The sequence below is a fragment of the Centropristis striata genome, chromosome 11 (genome assembly GCF_030273125.1).
Source record: "Centropristis striata isolate RG_2023a ecotype Rhode Island chromosome 11, C.striata_1.0, whole genome shotgun sequence".
NCBI lineage: Eukaryota > Metazoa > Chordata > Actinopteri > Perciformes > Serranidae > Centropristis > Centropristis striata.
Window position 1 is genome coordinate 29,487,250 of NC_081527.1, and position 17,542 is coordinate 29,504,791.

General features: G+C 38.3%; 1 protein-coding gene across 1 annotated transcript; it reads right to left on the reverse strand.

Moving 5' to 3' along the window:
• Window positions 1-1,469: 1,469 nt before the first annotated feature.
• LOC131980972 (arylsulfatase I-like) lies at window positions 1,470-16,340 on the reverse strand. Its single transcript, XM_059345271.1, has 11 exons — window positions 16,137-16,340; window positions 13,506-13,705; window positions 12,001-12,140; window positions 10,557-10,706; window positions 9,572-9,646; window positions 8,948-9,122; window positions 7,963-8,199; window positions 6,797-6,943; window positions 5,834-5,981; window positions 3,794-4,395; window positions 1,470-3,708 (listed from the first exon to the last, which is right to left on the reverse strand). The coding sequence occupies exons 2-11, from the start codon at window positions 13,686-13,688 to the stop codon at window positions 3,286-3,288; spliced, it is 2,280 nt and encodes a 759-aa protein (XP_059201254.1). The 5' UTR covers window positions 13,689-13,705; window positions 16,137-16,340; the 3' UTR covers window positions 1,470-3,285.
• Window positions 16,341-17,542: the final 1,202 nt, after the last annotated feature.

Below are 17,542 nucleotides of genomic sequence, written 5' to 3' on the forward strand. Positions count from 1 at the left end.
ATCCTTTTTTAGCCTGTGTGTGTGTGTCTGTGTGTGTGTGCGTGCGTGTGTGATGTGAGACTCTGAGCTGTCCATCGGCAGTGATTGTTGATATCTGGCGCCACCTAGTGGTTTAACCTAGTGTGTGCAGTTTGTAACGGTCTAAATAATTATTTTATTTCTTATATTAAACAGTGTTGGAATGTAATTAAATACATTTACTCAAGTTGTGTACTTAACTACAAATTTGATTCTATTTCCATTTATTGCTCTTTTATAATTATACTCCACATTTCACAAGCAATTATTGTCCTTTTTTTTTTTTTTTACCACTTTGGAGATTTATTTCATAGATACAAAATATATCTTAAATGAAATCTGCTATATTTTTATGGGTTGTTTTTTTTAACAGTGTGGGATTTGTTAATGTTCAGCAACAACATTGATGTTAACACAATGCATCTAACACTGCAGGGCGTTTTCGACAGCAGCAATAACTCTAGTGGAAACAAGGAAAATAGCATATGAAATGAAAAAATGCCGGATGGAAAATGTAAAAACCTACAATTATGAAGCCTGATATAATGGAATATGTGATCTTATGCTGTAGTGTCCATGGACTTGAAAATTGGTTTTATTGCCTTTCAATGGGGACATTTTTGTCTGTGTGTTAGAACAATTTATTATACACATTTAAACATGGTTCATACAAATTCATACAAGCAATTTGAAACTTTGGTTTCAAGGTTAGAAATATGCTTGAATTTGAATGTACTCCCTGAAAAATGCTTGACACTTATTTATACCAAAAGTCTGATAATAATTTAAAATATTAGTCATTTGTTTGTGTCCTTGTGTCTTGAACCAGACAAGCTGTGGTCACTATTTGCTAAATAAATCCTGTTGAATGGAAATTAGCATGACCAAAACCAACAAAGTGAATATATATTTTATTTAACAGCTGGGGAAAAAAAATAGTGTTAATATACATTTATGCTGTAGAGTCTGGAAAATCTTGGTCAATGTACCTTGAAAGTTCTTGTATTTTACTCTTAAAAAGCTTTACAAATCCTGTTTTATAGAGGGTTCAACCTACACAATAAAATAAATAATAATACAAAAATAATTATAATAATACATAATCCTTCTGCCACATGCATAAAAACTGCCAAAATTATAGAAAAATGAAAAAGCAAAATGTCCTTGGGGTTAAAATATTTGACTTAAACTTGCATTCTGTTTCCTGTCAACATTAAAGCACAGAGTCGCAGTTAATTTTATTTAACCTTTATTTACTCAGGGTGGAGACATCAAGCGTCCATTTAAACGGTTTCTCAGCAGCACTCTGCTGCTCGCTCACAGTCCGGGTTTGTTAGATTTTGTGTAAATACACAGAAATATTTAGAGGTTAGGTGTCTTTTGCTCATGGCGAGGAAACCAACATCAAACTTCAAAGAAGTTTCGAATGCTGGAAAAACTTCTTCCTCCTCTCTGAATGTGTGAGCTTTTATTGACAAATATTTACATCTGTGAAGTTTCTGTGACAGCAGGAGCGAAAATTTACTTTGTTTATGTTTCATAGGTCAATGTTATTCTGGATTTAAAAGATCATTACTGAAGTATTTCAGGGTTCTTTCCTAGAACAGTTTCCTGCCTTTGAGACACTTTATTTGATTACTCATTAAAATAAATAAAATGTGGTTTAAATTGCTTAATCTTTCCCCTGAATCTGGTTGAATTAAAACAATATTTGTTAGAAATAAAACACTGTATTGCTAAATTTCTTTCTTGTAAGATTTTGTCACTGTTCTAAAAATTATTTAAATTTTTTTTTAATATTAATCAAATTATAGCTTCTGCTGTTCACAGTAGAATGTAGTGAATAAAAACACTTACTGTAAATTCATAGTTTAGAAAATGCTCACTACTGGCAATACATTCAAACACCCACAGCATCAAAGGCCTGTTCCAACCACAGTAACACAAAGAAAACCAACATTAGACAAAAATTATTATAAACATATCTGTATTCACTGGCTCGTGCACCTGAAAATGTGAAAATATTAAAGTCTTCTGTGATATTTTGCTGCGTACAACAGACGACAAATAAAAACATGTACAGAATTAGAGAAATAATTATCAAAATCATGCAGTTTCACTTAAAAAAGTAAACAATAGCTACGAAACGTGTGAACTGTTGGTGTAAACAACTATCAGACAGACATTTTTTTTTAATTTAAAGAAACATAAATCATTTACAGTGTAAAAATGTGTCGGTCCTTTTGTCAAGAACTCTGTCAGTTTGTGAGCAACAACAATTAAAAACAAAAACAGACAATAATGAGAAACAGTGAACAAACATTTTATAAAATCACATCATATATCAGGTGATGGTGCTGAGTAGCTGTCACAACAGTAAAGAAACGTTATTACATGGTCAGTTGACACTAATCATATCAACATTTTACTGCTTACTTTAAGTTTCACATCAATACTGTTTTTATACCTCCATGACACGACCAGAGGCATCATGTTTTCAGGTTGTCCTTCCATCCTGTTCTTGTGAGCATGATGTCTCAGGAATACCTGAAAGGAATTTCTTTAAATTTGGCCCAAATCTCAATTGGACTCAATGATGAACTGATTAGATTTTGGAAGTCAAATGTCAAGATTACTGTGATTTCATGCCTGTATCATTTTTGGGGGGTGATACTGCATAACACAGAGACTTAGTCCTCTGAAGCAGGTGGCCCCCCTTTCACTCTAGGTCAAATAAAGCCGAAAAATGGCCAAAATAACTTAAAAAAAAAAAAAAAAAAAAGCCTGGAGGGAATTTTCAAGTCCAATTGGACTCACAGATTAATTAGGTTTTGGAGGTCAAAGACCAGTGTCACTGTAAATATTGGGTTGAGCCATGATTCACAGATTAATTTGCTAATCATACAATTTTTAAATATAAAATGTCTTGTAGGATGAAAAGACATTTTGTCTCCAAAGGCAAATGTCACTGTAACATCATACTGTTTTGCAAAAACACTTTTCTGGCCGCTAATCTGGCACTATTTTTCATTGTCATCACCTCAGATCCAATATTTGACAGAACATTTTTTAGAAAGAACATGTAGAAAAGTGAAGCCAGTGACTTGTTTCAGACAGTTTTAGAAAGAGGTTCGCTTCATATGAATCTAGTGGACTTAACTTACCTTGTTACTACATTTTTCACTGGTTTGAGGAAACAAAGATGTAACAAAAACATTTCAGTCTTTAACACAAACATTTCATGGCTCAAGTCTCCATCTCAGATCCTCAGATCCGGTTGGACATCATCCTCGTGTTCAGTTTCAGAAAGATCGACTGCAGCTTGCACACCGGGCACTTCGGCTTCTTCTTCTTCTTCTTCCGGTTGTTTCCTTTCTTGTACACTCCCTGATACTTCCCCTCCTCCTCGTCCTCCTCTTCCACCCAGGGCACCCAGGCTCCTTCGTGCTGGCTGGGGTTGGCTCGCGGGTCGTCTGGCGGAAAGTAAACGGGTACGGCTGTTTGGTTGTAGAAGGCGAGCCGGGCCATCAGCCGCTGGACCACGTCCGGTCTCTGGTCCGCCAGGTCCTGCCGCTCGCACGGGTCCGCCGTGATGTTGAACAGCCAGAAGTTTTTGAGGGCGGAGGATTTATGTGGCGGCGAGACGGAGCGTTCAAGGTTCCACCAGCGACCTGGGAGAGTGGGAAGAACCTGAGGATGAAAAAGTGCAATTATTACGTCTTTATGATCATGAAACAGAAGAGTAAAAATAATCAGATTAAATGTGCTTCAGTACCTGTGGGGGGACCCAGTCTCCATGACCCGGGTCTCCTGTTAGCAGCTTCCAGTCTCCGACTCTGATGGCGGCCTGGACTGAAGCGTCCCACACCGACTGGGACGGCTGGACACTGAACTGGGGCACTGGATGGGATTTTGGCGTCCCTGGCAGAGACATGTTCTGGTGTCTGGACTTTAAATTTAAATGTAACTTTAGCTGCTTCTTTGATTTTGCTGGAGGTGGTCTTGACTGTAACAGGTTCTGGTTCGGGGATATGTTCCGCCTGGATTTAGGTTTTAAACGTGGCTGGATGTGAGTTTTAGGGCGAGATGTTGCCGACACTGACGGAGCACCGCTGGACTTCAGAGGTGGATAATAAAGTGCCGGTCTCTGGCTCTGAGGGAAGACTTTGGTCTTGGGTTTGAGTTTAGATTTGGGGAGGGGCTTGAGCTTGGGTTTGGGGAGGGGCTTGGGTTTAGGTTTAGGTTTAGCAGCTTGATGGGAAAACGTCCGAGGTTTCTTGGTTGTTTTCAGCCTGAATGCTGACTTCTGCTTTGGTTTCTGCCTCAGGATCTTCTTCTTCTTCTTCTTGGGCTTCTTCTGACCTTTGGATTTGCTGACTGAGAAATCAAAGAAAAACAGAAGTTTGACAGGTCAGAAACACAAAGTAAACACTCCTTTGAAATTTGGTTTTCACTCAAATCTGATTGGTAAAGTCTTGCCTCGTTGAGAAACCATATAATTCAATTTAACGTAGACATTCAGCACCTCTTACAGCCTGAATGGAACGATCTGTTGGTTCATAACCACATTTTCTGCCACTGAGATGGTTCAACTGAGGCTGCTTAGATCGAATCATTGAATATTCATCTATTCAGGCTCACCTCTAGCTTTAAGCTTTGTTGATTCATGTGTAAGATCCCCCTGCAGATAAAATTACTTTTATTCAAATTTTGTATTACTTAGTTCTGTGTAAGAGCTGCTTTCTTCCTTCAAAGCATCCCTCTTTTCCATGTTCTCATTTTATCTTACGTCCAGAATGTCTCTCTTCTTTTCACCTCCTTTGATTTTTATATTACTTCTTTTTTTCTTACTTGTGTTCACTTCTCTACCCAGCTCTTTTATTTCTGTTCTAATATTCAGACTCTGCAAACCTGATTAAATAATTCCTCTGTCTGTGGTGTTTGCATGTATTAACAAGAAGAGTCTGTTGACACGCTTGCGGCTCTGTGAGGCTTTACTTGCTTTGAACTGAATGCAAATACATGCTAATGTGTAGCAGGTGTAATGTTTACCATGGTCACTATCTCAGTTTAATGTTTCAGCATGCTAGCGTTTGCTAATTAGCACTAATGCAAAGAACAGCTGAGGCTGAATGTCGTTAGTTTTACAGATATTTGTTAATAAAAATGAAAAAAAGTGAAGTGAAAGAACAAGAAAGTCAATAGAATTTTAAAGAAATTTCAGTGTGAACAAAAGTGGAAAAACAGTACACTTAAATACATACAGTACATATATACACTTCTATAGATATATGACTAATGTCAATGACAACTGAGCAAACTCCATCTGCTGATGAAAGCTGTGAGGTGCAGTTTAAAGCTAAACAAAAGCTCAAGAATTCCCTCTTGAGAATAAAACTTGAGAGTAAAGTTCAAGCACTTTTCAAGCACTTTCAGGGCACCCAAACTAAAAATTCCAGATTCTCAACTTATTTATGATCTCAAAAATTCTCAAAAGACAACTGTTTCATGTATGAATAAAAATGTTAAATATTGAAAGATTTTATGTTTATGTTGATTTTGTTGAAAATCAAGCATTTTCAAGGAATTTACATATAAATTAAAGCTTAAAATTAAGCATTTCCAAACCTTCAATACTTTGTACAAGTCCTGTTCATTTACCCACATCAGCATAAACAAAACAACTGGTCGTCACATGTGTGCAGCTTTATAACTTATTGAACAAGTGAGATATTTTGAGGCCCTGTAACCTTTTTACTAAGACTGAAGCAGCTTTCAATTACACCAACTTGTGACGTTTTATTTTGCTAGTCACCTGAGGCGTCCTCCGTGCTGACGTCCCAGTTGGTGTTTTGAGCGTGAGGTTTGTGCAGAGGGTCGATGTTGTGAAGGATCTCCTGCCGGGGTGACTCCTTCCCCTCACTGATGGCGGGCCAGACATCAAAACCGTCGAGGCCGTGACTCTGAGAGCGAAACAAACACAATCGTATCACAAAGAATACAGTGAAAAAGTCGTACGTAGAGTAATTAGAGAGGTCCCTGTAGGTACTGTGATTCGAGTCAGTGTGCATTAATGTTGGCAGAAGAAATACTTTTTTTTTAAATTTACCACACAGGAACAAATAATTGTAAATTTACTCTGGAGTTTGTGCATTAGTCACTTTCTGTCTTGATTGTAGCCAAGATAGATTTGTTTATCTGCTTTGGCAATGAAAACCTGCTCACATATTGTGCCAACAAAGCTCTCTGGGAGCTGTACACAGACTGCACTGACTCGCTACTAAAAGTAATTTATCTCTCAACTAAAACACAAAGCGTCTTTGCGGCCAGTTGTGTAGTAATAGTGCACTTATCATAATAGGTCAAGAGCACATTTATCTACATGATAGTAAAAAAAAGACAGTTTTACAGTAGCACAGTAACCTGAGAGTCTGGAGCCAAAAGGAAGATTAATGTAGGTGCAGGTCCAAACATTCAGCTCTAACTGAGACAACAAATAAACTTGTGCATGAACATGAAATAACGAGGAAAATATACAGAACCTAAACACTCTGAAAGTCTTAGAGTAAAGTGATCTCTCTTATCAGCAGCTTGGGTGGCCATGATGAGAACCATCCCTCTGATTTACACACAATAAAATGGTCAGTGAGAGTGACCAGAGAGGCTTGGATAAAGAAAGCATCAATGACAAACATACAAGTTATCAGTAACAAAGTACAAAGCCAAAAACATTCAAAAGTTTTTAAAAGTGGTAGTGGACGAAAAAAACTCCACTGACCTGGCTGGTGTTTCCTCCGGCCAGGCCCACCAGTGTGGGGAACCAGTCCGTGATGTGGAGCAGAGCTTTGGAGACGCGTCTCCTGCGTCTTAACAGCGGGCTGTGAACGAACGCCACTCCACGGACTCCACCTTCCCAGTATGTACCCTGGAAACACAGTCAGGAAGTTTAGTTACTCTTTTCTTGTCTCTATTCGTTAGCAGAGAATTCCATTTGTGCCACTGATGTTAATTTCTATCACACAGTGTTAATTTTTGCAGGGAGTAGAGGATAATGTTGTGAGAGTTTATTTATTTTGTGGGAAAACAAGAATCGTGAACGTTAAATGTCTGATACTAATGGGTGTGGAATAGATATGCCCCTGATTCTGATCCAAGGCAATTTATATAGAGTTCCAATTCAATTCAATTCAATTCAATTCAAAGAACTTTATTTTTCCGTTAGAAACTTCACATGTGGAGGAGCAGCAACAATACAACAATACATACAATAAACAAACACACACGTACACCAACACACGTACACACATACACACAGTCAGCCCACACTAGACATATGGCAGATAATAAAATCTTTGCTGAGCCTAGTGAAATAAATAAGTTATTAACACCTCCATAGTGGAGGGGCAATAAATAATAGTTAAAAAAAATAAAAAATAAAGAGTCCAGGTGTTAAAAGAGAGAGGAGACAGTTCAAAAAAGGGGGTTCAGCCATTCAAAAGTCTTATGGATGCCGGGACATAGCTTGACAGGGCTCTAATTGTCCTTAGTTTAGGTGCTCTGTATCTGTGGCCTGAGGGTAAGAGGCAATACTGGCTGTGTAGAGTGTGTGTGATGTCCAAAGTGATTTGTGTTGCTTTTTGCTTAGTCCTTTTGTTGTCGATACTAGATACATAACTAGATAATCCAGCGGCACAATGCACACTTCAAGTACATTAAACTGATTAAAATCAATCACATGTATATGCCTGACAAGTGAATAGCTCTGCATTGCATAAAAAAATCCTGCATCCAAACTGTTCCTTAAAGGTTTTTTTTTAAAGTATAAAATAAGAAACCATCTCGGTAATCTTTTTGGTGTTGTCGCTCCTTTTGAAAGTGCCCTCTAGTGTTTGTTGCTGCGGTGCATTAACTGACTGAACTGATACACAAAGAAGTGATTCGTACCTTTCGGCCTCGTAGCGGCCAGTTGCTGCCTCCTGTGAATGGCTGGGCACCGTTGTCAGTGGAGTAGATGATAACGCTGTTGCGGTAGTATCCGTACTTTCTCAGAGCGTACGTGACGTTTCGGACCGCCTCGTCCACCGTCGACACCATGGCGGCAAACTTTCTCCTGGCGACGTTGGCCATGTCTCTGTAGGGGTAGATGTAGGACTTTGGAGTCTGTAGAGGAGTGTGAACCGCCTGGAGGAAAACATTAACACAGTCTGTTTACATGTGTTTAATTTGCACATTTCATCTATTCTACGTTTAAATATTTTGTTGGTTGTTTATTTATTCATTACTGGTGCAGAACACACAAAAATCTTCCAAATATTTAGTTTAATATGATATAAAAATGAGCAAAGCAGGAGATGTCCATATCTGAGAGGCTGAAAACAGCATTTTCTGGCATTTTTGCATGAAAAATTACTTCAATAATCAATCTATTATCCCCGGCTCAGGCTGCAACTGTGCAATTTCACCACCCACATCGTGCTGAACACAAGAAACACATTTAAGTTTGAACTCAGTGTCCCCTACTCTCTACTGGGGAAAATTGAAAATAAAACAGCCCTTTGTTTTGCTGTACTTTGTCAGGGCATCGAGTTGATTTTCTCAAACCCATCAAATGAACGTGGCTCCCCACAAAATCACCAGTAAACAAATATCAATCTCTTGAGTTTAAACTTTAAGCTTTTAAGTGACATTTTCTGTGTTCCATGCTTTTGATTAGACAGTTTATGGTCCACGAGGGCCAAACAGTCTGTCAACAAGTTTATGAAGCTTAAGACAAACACACACTTTAATGTGGCCTCAGTGTTATTCCAACATTTCTAACTCTCCACATTGAGACATAAACTAAGGCAGACTTTGACCTATTTTCTGCAACTGAAATAATGTTCTATTTTCTTTATTGACATTTTTGCGAGATCAATCCTCAGCGTGATACCTGGAGGGAGAGCAGCAGGAAGAGCGGCCTGTCCGTGGGGTTGTGACTCTCCAGGATCTTGCGTGCTCTCTGTGTGAACAGCGTGGTGGAGTATTTTCCCTCCTGGCCCCACGCCACGCCCTCGTCATCATGGAGGTCATACCCACACAACCCCGGGCCGTCACAGGACCCGTAACTGGGGACACACGGAGACATGTGAGTCTTATTAGGAACTAGGGTTGTCACGGTACTACAATTTTCAACTCTATACCGATACTCATATTTTTATGAACAAGAAAAATGCAACATGTAAAAATTAACAGAACCACAGGTTAAATACTTAAAAATAAATAATAAAAACAGTTGTGCAAAAAGAAACTGCAACTGTGATAACAAGCTTCAGGTCTGAGGTAGTGTAAAAAATAAATAAATACAATAACAATTATAACAATATTTTGAGGTTGTATGCTGTGCAAGGGGGGGTATCGATACTTTTGAAAATTAGTATCGTATCCGGATACAACATTTTAGTATCGATACTTTTTTGAGTATCAATACTTTTGACAACCCTATTAGGAACACAACATCCTGATCAGTACTGGCTAATTCTTTACAATAATAATAATAATAATAATGCACTTTTACCTGTAGTAATCCACACTTCCTGTTAGAGAACCAAAGAAACTGTCAAAACCCTTTCTGGTGGGCAGACATGCCTTCCTGGAGGAAAGAGAAAGTAAACTGAGCATCAGATTTCTATGATTCTTTTCTACACAAGCAGCTTACAAAAGCTATTATTACTCTAATACCAACAGCCTGCCGGTGGGTTAAAAGGCATTTTTTCTCTGATAAATGGCCTTAATTCCATTTATCACAGCCAAAAACTGTAAAAACATAAATTATCATTAAATTTTTACATTTCCGTAGTACATCAAATCTTTTATTCCACAAATGGTATCAACCTAGAAATTGCTGCTACAACTTATTAGACATAACTGAACACAGGAATGGACTTCATATACTCCTATCATAATGTTCTAAACCCTTATACACTTATCTAAATAGGCGGCTAACTAAAACAATGTTTATTAGTAGATTTATGACTTGACACACAGTGCTGATCTCAAATTAATCTTCAGGTTCACAGCTTTAAGACTTCTATGTGACATCTACTGTTGAGCTGCTATCTCCCACGAATCTCCCTGCACATCCCTAAAAAAGACAAAAATATGGAGTGAAAGAAGTACTTTTTGTATGACAGCAGGCTTTTCAACCCACTTTCAAATGTGGCCGTCACAAAACTTCGTTTTTGAGTGTGGCAACATCAACTAACGGACAAAATATTCAACATTTAAACTTCTGACTTGTTTGAAATAGATACATGAAAAACGAAGTGAAGCAGTTGGCGCTTACAACCACCAAGGGCAGATGAAGAAAAGTGTTGCCTGCCTCAACAAAACCACGCCAAAGACGTGTCAACGTGAGGGAACAAAGTGGGGGAAAAAACAAGCTAGTTGGCTGAGAATTTGTATTGAACATCACGTCATTAGCAGACTGTTTACGATGGGGTTACGTTATTGTTTGTTAATAGTGACAACAGAATAGACGCTCCTGGTCATGTTGGTCTCACCTGTAGAAGCCCAGGTGCCACTTGCCCACCATGTGTGTGGTGTATCCGGCCTCGCGGAGCCTCTCAGGCAGCGTGTCCATGTGTGAAGGCAGACAGCTCGGCTGGCGCGGCCTGATGATGGAGTGTTGGAGTCCTGTGTGGATCTGATATCTGGAAGAAAACAGACTTGTTATTGGCTTTCCACCAGCAGAGCTGCTCACACAGGATCTACAGTTTGGCCTCAGAGTAGAACCACTTGTTTGTCCGTGTTGCTGTTATGTTGCCTAATCAATAATCAGATTATTCATAGCAGCTGCCTCATTTGAATCAGAGCCGCAGACTCAATAACTGTTCTGTCTTTTGTGTCAGCTTTGTCTGAAGCTTTTCTCTTGAATTTTAATCTCTTCTCTTTAAATCTTGTTTACCCTGTTTCTTATTATATTTAAACTAATAACAAACATGCTGTTAAAAGATATGTATCGATCTATGACAAAAGACTAGAATAAGAAAAAAGAGGGAATGAATTAGCGTTTAAACTAATCGATTAGTCATTCAATAGACATGAATCAGAAAATGGTTTAATGCTGAACATTTTCTGGTTTCAGCTTTAATAAAAGTTGGGAGTTGCTATTTTTCTTGGTTTTGAATCAGTAAGTTGAACGTCTTTGGATTTAGTACGTGTTGGATAATCACCAGACTAATCAAAAAATGAAAAGGATCATCAGCTGCAGCCCGAAAACAAACCAAGCGTTATGCAAAAGCAAATTCAGTGGTGCTCAAACTGAAGTAGAAAATGCATTTTCTGCAGAAAAGCTGGAAGTTAAAACTGTAATACTGACCAAATCAATTGAAATCAATTAACAAAAAAGCTGTTAAAAGAAATGCTGTGTTTTTAAAAAAAAGCATAAACGGTAGAAAAAAAAGTTGAATACAAGCAGGAAGTGACCTTAAAGAGTAGAACGGTTTGACATTTGAATGGTTTCCAAAGCTGAAAGTATGCAGAAGTTTGAAGAGATTAAAAGAGGAGTGGATTAAAGCTGAGAAGGAGAGAAACAGAGAAGGAAGATGTAGGTTACTAAGATTGTTCACCTAAATTCATGCAGAAATAACCAAGTTTAAAATGTAAACACTTTTAAGAAGATGTAAACAAGATTAATACACAACAAAAGCATGCAAAGATTTAGAAGATGAGTGAATGGTTTCTGTAGCCGAAAAAGAAGAACAATAGTGTGAATACTGCTGAATCAGCATTAACACAATAATCCTGCTTTAATTTTATTTAAAAATAACCACATGAATTTATCAGTTTAAGTTCCAAGTACAAGTTGCTCCGTACATTGAAGTGGTAGTGACAGACGTTCTCCTAAGTGGTGTCTAAATCCAGTCCGGAGTATTTCATATGGCAGACAGATGGAGAAGCTGCCAGCATTTCATCCTGCAGGGAGCCAGTAAAGATCATGTGTACCTGCCGGTGATGAGCTGGCTGCGTGACGGCGTGCAGATGGGCTGGACGTAGTAGTTCTCCAGCGTCACTCCCTCCGCCGCCAGCTTGTCCAGAGTGGGAGTCTTGAGGGTCGGGTTGTGGTAGCCGATGTCGTTGAAGCCCTGTGTTAGAGTCACGACAACGATGAATTACACAGAACATTTGGACGATCCATCTGCAGCGACAAAATTAACTTGACGGTTTAAATACTACTTTAGCAAGTTCTTTTTTGTACGTGATACTTGTCTCCCAGATGGTTACAGACCCTCTGATTCCTATCCAGCTCTTTATTTCTTCCTGAATGTACAAGCTATTTTCATCTCTATATACTGCACACTTTTGTGTTTTCTCCTCCGACATGCAGGTTCTTTTGAGATAACTGATTAAGACGCACTTTAATCTGGTTCAGAGGCTGAGTGAGGCTGAGTGAGAGAGGCAGACAGTTTTTGATCATGCAGTGCTGTTCTTCCAGCCTTTTTTTGTGGAACATTTTGGTTTACTTAATGTCAGAAAAGAACAAATTATCAACGTTGCGACAACAACATTATTACTTAAAGTGACAGAAGCAGTCGCAAATATTCACTGCTGTAGCCCGACTAAAATATTTTATAATTGACAAACATGCATCAAGTTCAATGCATCAATCTCGTGCACTTTGAGAGCTAAATGAGAGCAAACACTTCACATAACATTTATCACAGTCACAGTAGGATAACAATAAAGATTCTATAATAATATAAATAATATAGTATCTCAATACTATATTATTATAACAATAAAGACTCTATAATAATATAGTATCTCCATACCATATTATTATAAAATCTTCATTGTTATCCTACTGTGACATTTTTAATTGCTGTTAACAGCTTTTTATTCAGACATGGAGTAGCCAGCCAGTGTAGAAAAATAGCTGGCTAGAAGAACCCGGGGGCATATTTTAAAGCACAATAAGGGTTCTTTTACGTTTTATTTAAGGCACCTCATTTTGACAGTCTTCTAAAAAATTCTGTGGTGGGTTCTGTTAACACACTCTGCTCTTATTTTGAAAGCTGCATGTCTTTAGCGACAGGAAGTAATTCGTCACAGTTTAGCATTTTGTGATTAAAACGACTTTAATTGTTAGCTCGTGTTAGCTTGCGGCTACCGAACATCATAACACACTACAATGTGTTTGGATCACCTCTGACAGCCCGGACAGGTTGCTGGTATTTAGTTTGGCGCGTGCACGTAAATTCAGTGCATGTGTGTGAATGCGTGCATATGTCTTGGAGGAGGACCGAGAGGTGGGGGGCGGGGTTTTGACTGACCGACGATGATAGACACTGCTGAGCGACAGCAATTTTTCCAAGTTTCGATGTAGCTTGTGCAACATGATTTTGTGAATATTTCAGGTGCTAGGGGTGTAATCATCCAAACATGTGATTTAAGAAGAGCCATTCACACACACACACACACACACACACACACATGAAACACATACACACCTGGTCGTCTGTGAGGATAAAGATGATGTGCGGCTGGTTCTTCTTCTTCTGTTCTGTCTCGTCATTCTGAGTGTTTCTGTCCTCCTGGTTCTGTGTGTGGTTTGGTTTGGACCGATGGGCCGACAGGAAGTCCAGGCTGAAGACAACACTCAGCACAGTCAGAGCCACAGCTGCAGCCTGCATCTTTCCCTGCAGGAGCCCTGCAGTGAACAAAAAAAATATAACAATAGGACGAGAACTTCCATGAACAAAACACCAGGGAAGCTTAAAAATGTTTGAGTCGGCACAAATTCACACGCGCATGCCATCACTGGCGGACGAACTGTAGATCATAAAACCACATTTGAGATGGACTTGCCAACTTGGCTGTAACTGCGATCTGAAACACATCCATCTGGTGGAGAGAGAGCTGAAGCTCTGAGGAGGTCTTTTCTTTAACCATTTAGAGTCTTTGGAACTGAGTAATACCAATAAAAAGTGATGAATATATGAGTCGGGCCTGAGAGAGCAAAAAAAGACCACTTTGAATCTGGATTTTCTTACTATTCTTTGGTCATTTCCTGCTGTATTTTATGGAGCTTCTTACATTTACAGGGTAGGAAAATATCCTTTCCTACTGTATATATATGTTTATATATAATATATGCTAATATTGAATATATACTGTGATAAAGTAGTTAACAAGTTTATTACAGTAGATGGCAGTTGGCAGGCCTCCATATTGGAGAAGTAGGAAGGAGTACTGGACCGGAAACTCAGCAATGCCCTGCTGTGGATGAAGGCAGCAGAAAAATGTATTTTAACCACCTAAAAAATGTCCCACTTAAAAAGATCCAGGTCCACAGTTTAGGTGTTCACTATATTTAGAATATTTTAACTGATTTACCTTGCTGTTAGAGACTGTTATTCACTTTATAAGGGGGAAAGGCTGTTCTTTGTAGCCACCAGACTCCTTTGACAAAATCTGTGATTTAACCTTGCAGAAGACAGGAGTTGGTGGTTTACCTCGATCACTTAGTTTGTGTGCGTCACTAGATTACTTTGGTGTTTTCAAGGGTTAGTTTAGATTCACCAAAGTCACAGAATAACACAAACAAACTAAATGACCGAGGCAGCGGTAGACGAAGAAAAGAAGAAAGCAAAGATGGGCATATTGACTTCAAACTGTTAAAGGGAGAGCCACCATGATATAAATGGCATATATATAATATTGTCCTTTTCCTATGTTTTTATTAACTAACTCTGCTGTCGGCATTTTAATGCAATGTTACATTGAAATGTAATTTAAGTTACTACACACACAATAATATATTTTTGCAAACGTATTTACTAAAAAGTAGATCTACAGTGGTGCATTTATGTTGTGAAACCATTAAAGATTCAAGTTTTTGAGTTTGTGTTGGAGTTGCAATAGATTTTACAGCTTAACCTAATGGTTACTGTCACTCCTAAAGGACCTGTCAATCATTTATTCACTGAACCAATTGATTAGTTTGTCAACGAATTTGGAGAAAAAAGAGGAAAATAACACACGTAGTGAGTTTTTCAGTTATTCAATTTACAATAACATAAACCGGCCATAAGTAAAAAAGACTTTCTGTCAAAATCTTTTGTCGCTCGACCAACATCAAATAGATTGCATTATATTTCAAGTTTTAACAAGTCAAATTTACACTAAAATGTAATTCACCTCAACATACTTTGGCCAAAAATTTTCAGTACAGTTCACAAAAGACCTCTTTCTGTCAAAAAATATTTTTTTCTCAGTTTCTCAGAGATAGTGGACCCTCTTCCCTTCAGGGAGCCTCTCCGGCAGACAGTGCATCCCACAAGTTTCCAGCAACAAAGGGGTGTCAGAGGTGGCGTGTGATTTATTGAGGCCTGATTCACTGGCAATGAGCAATACATGAAGGAATGCTGCCAGACGTTGTTGTGGCTTCTTTGGAAAAAGAAACGGTTGTTCATCCATGCCACACAGCGTCAACCCTCTACGTAGATGTTTCTGGGCTGATGTAGTGCTGTGAATTAGATTTTACAGGTATTTTTATGGTCTTTAACCCTTCATTTCCTCGGAGGCAGAAGCTGTATGCAGTTTGCTTGCAGCTTCTGAGAAAGGAACTGGGAAAACAGATTGTATACTTCTGTATCATCTATGACATGTTTACAACAAACTTCAAAGCCAAGAACAGCATGCAATAGGGATTTCATGCAAGACGTGACTAGATGCAGCTGTCTCGGACACAGATGTCTGTACTTGTTTCCCATCAGATGAGATACTGGTGTCCAGGATACAGCGAAGGAGGAGAACACACACACTAAAGTAGAGAGGAAAGGTGTGTGTTCTCCTTGTGACAACATTGCTATGCAAGCCCAGACTGGCCCTGCATTAAGTTTGTTTTGATAAAGTCTGCAGTCTATATCAAGTTACAAATTAACTCAACTATATTAGAAATGCAGTGTTTGTCAATATCAGTTTTCATTTAGATTTTAAGTCTGACATCACAGTTTCAACCAGGTGCAAGTAATCAAAACAGCTCCATATGATGTTTAAAATGACCACATTTCTAATTGAATGCACATCAATTCCTCACAGCAGCAGTTTTATATTAAAGCCAGGCCCCAAATCAATACCTCGATACTGGATCAATGGGAGTGAACGGCTCTTCTCCCCGCTCCTCTCTCTCTCTCTTCCTCTCCGCTTCGCCTCAGTTCATTCTTCTCTCTTCACGGGTCTTTCTTCAGCTCGCAGAAAGTTTGGTTGGAGTAAAGTTTGCAGGAGACGCCGCATGTCCTCAAGTTTCCACTAAAACCTTCCTCCTTCCTTCAGTCTGAGTGTCCACACTCCCAATGAAATACGACCAAAGTCAAGTCAGTCACAGCAGCGCGCTGACACTTCCGGTCTGACCTCTCAAAATAAAACACAAACCGACCAAATCCATTTGCATCTTTAAAACAAACAGGATTGGATGACGGCAGTTTGCATAATGAATAATCTGATGGTAAATTAAAGTTTCCACACCGAAAATAAAAAAGATAAAAATAACAATCCACATTTACAGTTACATACGACGATACAGGGTCTTAAATAAACCATTAACAACCATTATCTAACTTTGAACTGTTAATTATCCATATTTCCAAATGTATTAAGTGCTATAAAGCAGGGCACATATAGAGTTAGCTTTTATGATAAAAACATAGAAATGTCAAGCATTCTGTTCATCTTGATTTCAAGAAAATGTGATGCCATTAAGTGCCCCTATGTTTCTCGCTTGTATTTTATTGCTAGTCACCAAGCTAGCTAGTTAGCTAACTAACTAATTAGCTTAATTTACCTTACCTGACCTTAAGGCAAATATTGCACAGCACAGACTAGCTTTAGTATTTTTTATAATCTTTGGCTAAGTATCAACCATTAAAATTATAATTACATGAGATATATAACGAACTTTGGTGGCTGCAGGTAGTTACCTTAACCATAGACATACATGTATATATGTATATGGTATATATATACATATATACATGTATGTATGTATATATATATATATATATACCATAGACATATATACATGTATAAAAACAAACAAAATGAAATAAGCTTTTTTTTAATAGCCATATTAAAGGCGGTATGTTTAATCATGCTCAAATGACCAGAACACACATATACTGTAATAAAATAATCACGATCACAACAATGAGCTCTCGCATTTGAATGAATCTGAAACACTGTAACACAGTTTCAATATAATGCAACAAAGTTATGCGCAAGCTTCCACTTTTAAGAGCAAAAAGGATGATGACAGGCTCAGGATCAGAGGCAGAAAACAGATAAGTTGGGAAATGTTATAATATTTTGAGCTGCGTTGAACAAAATACTGCTTCTACGCTTCATTTTAAGATGAAGTGCATTTTGAATAGCCTGCATTTATTTATTTATTAATATTACAGTTTTGGATTTTACATTTTACAAAGGAAATGTTTATTTACAGGCACTGGCGTAGCCAGAAAAAAGACATTGGGTGTGCACCAGCAAT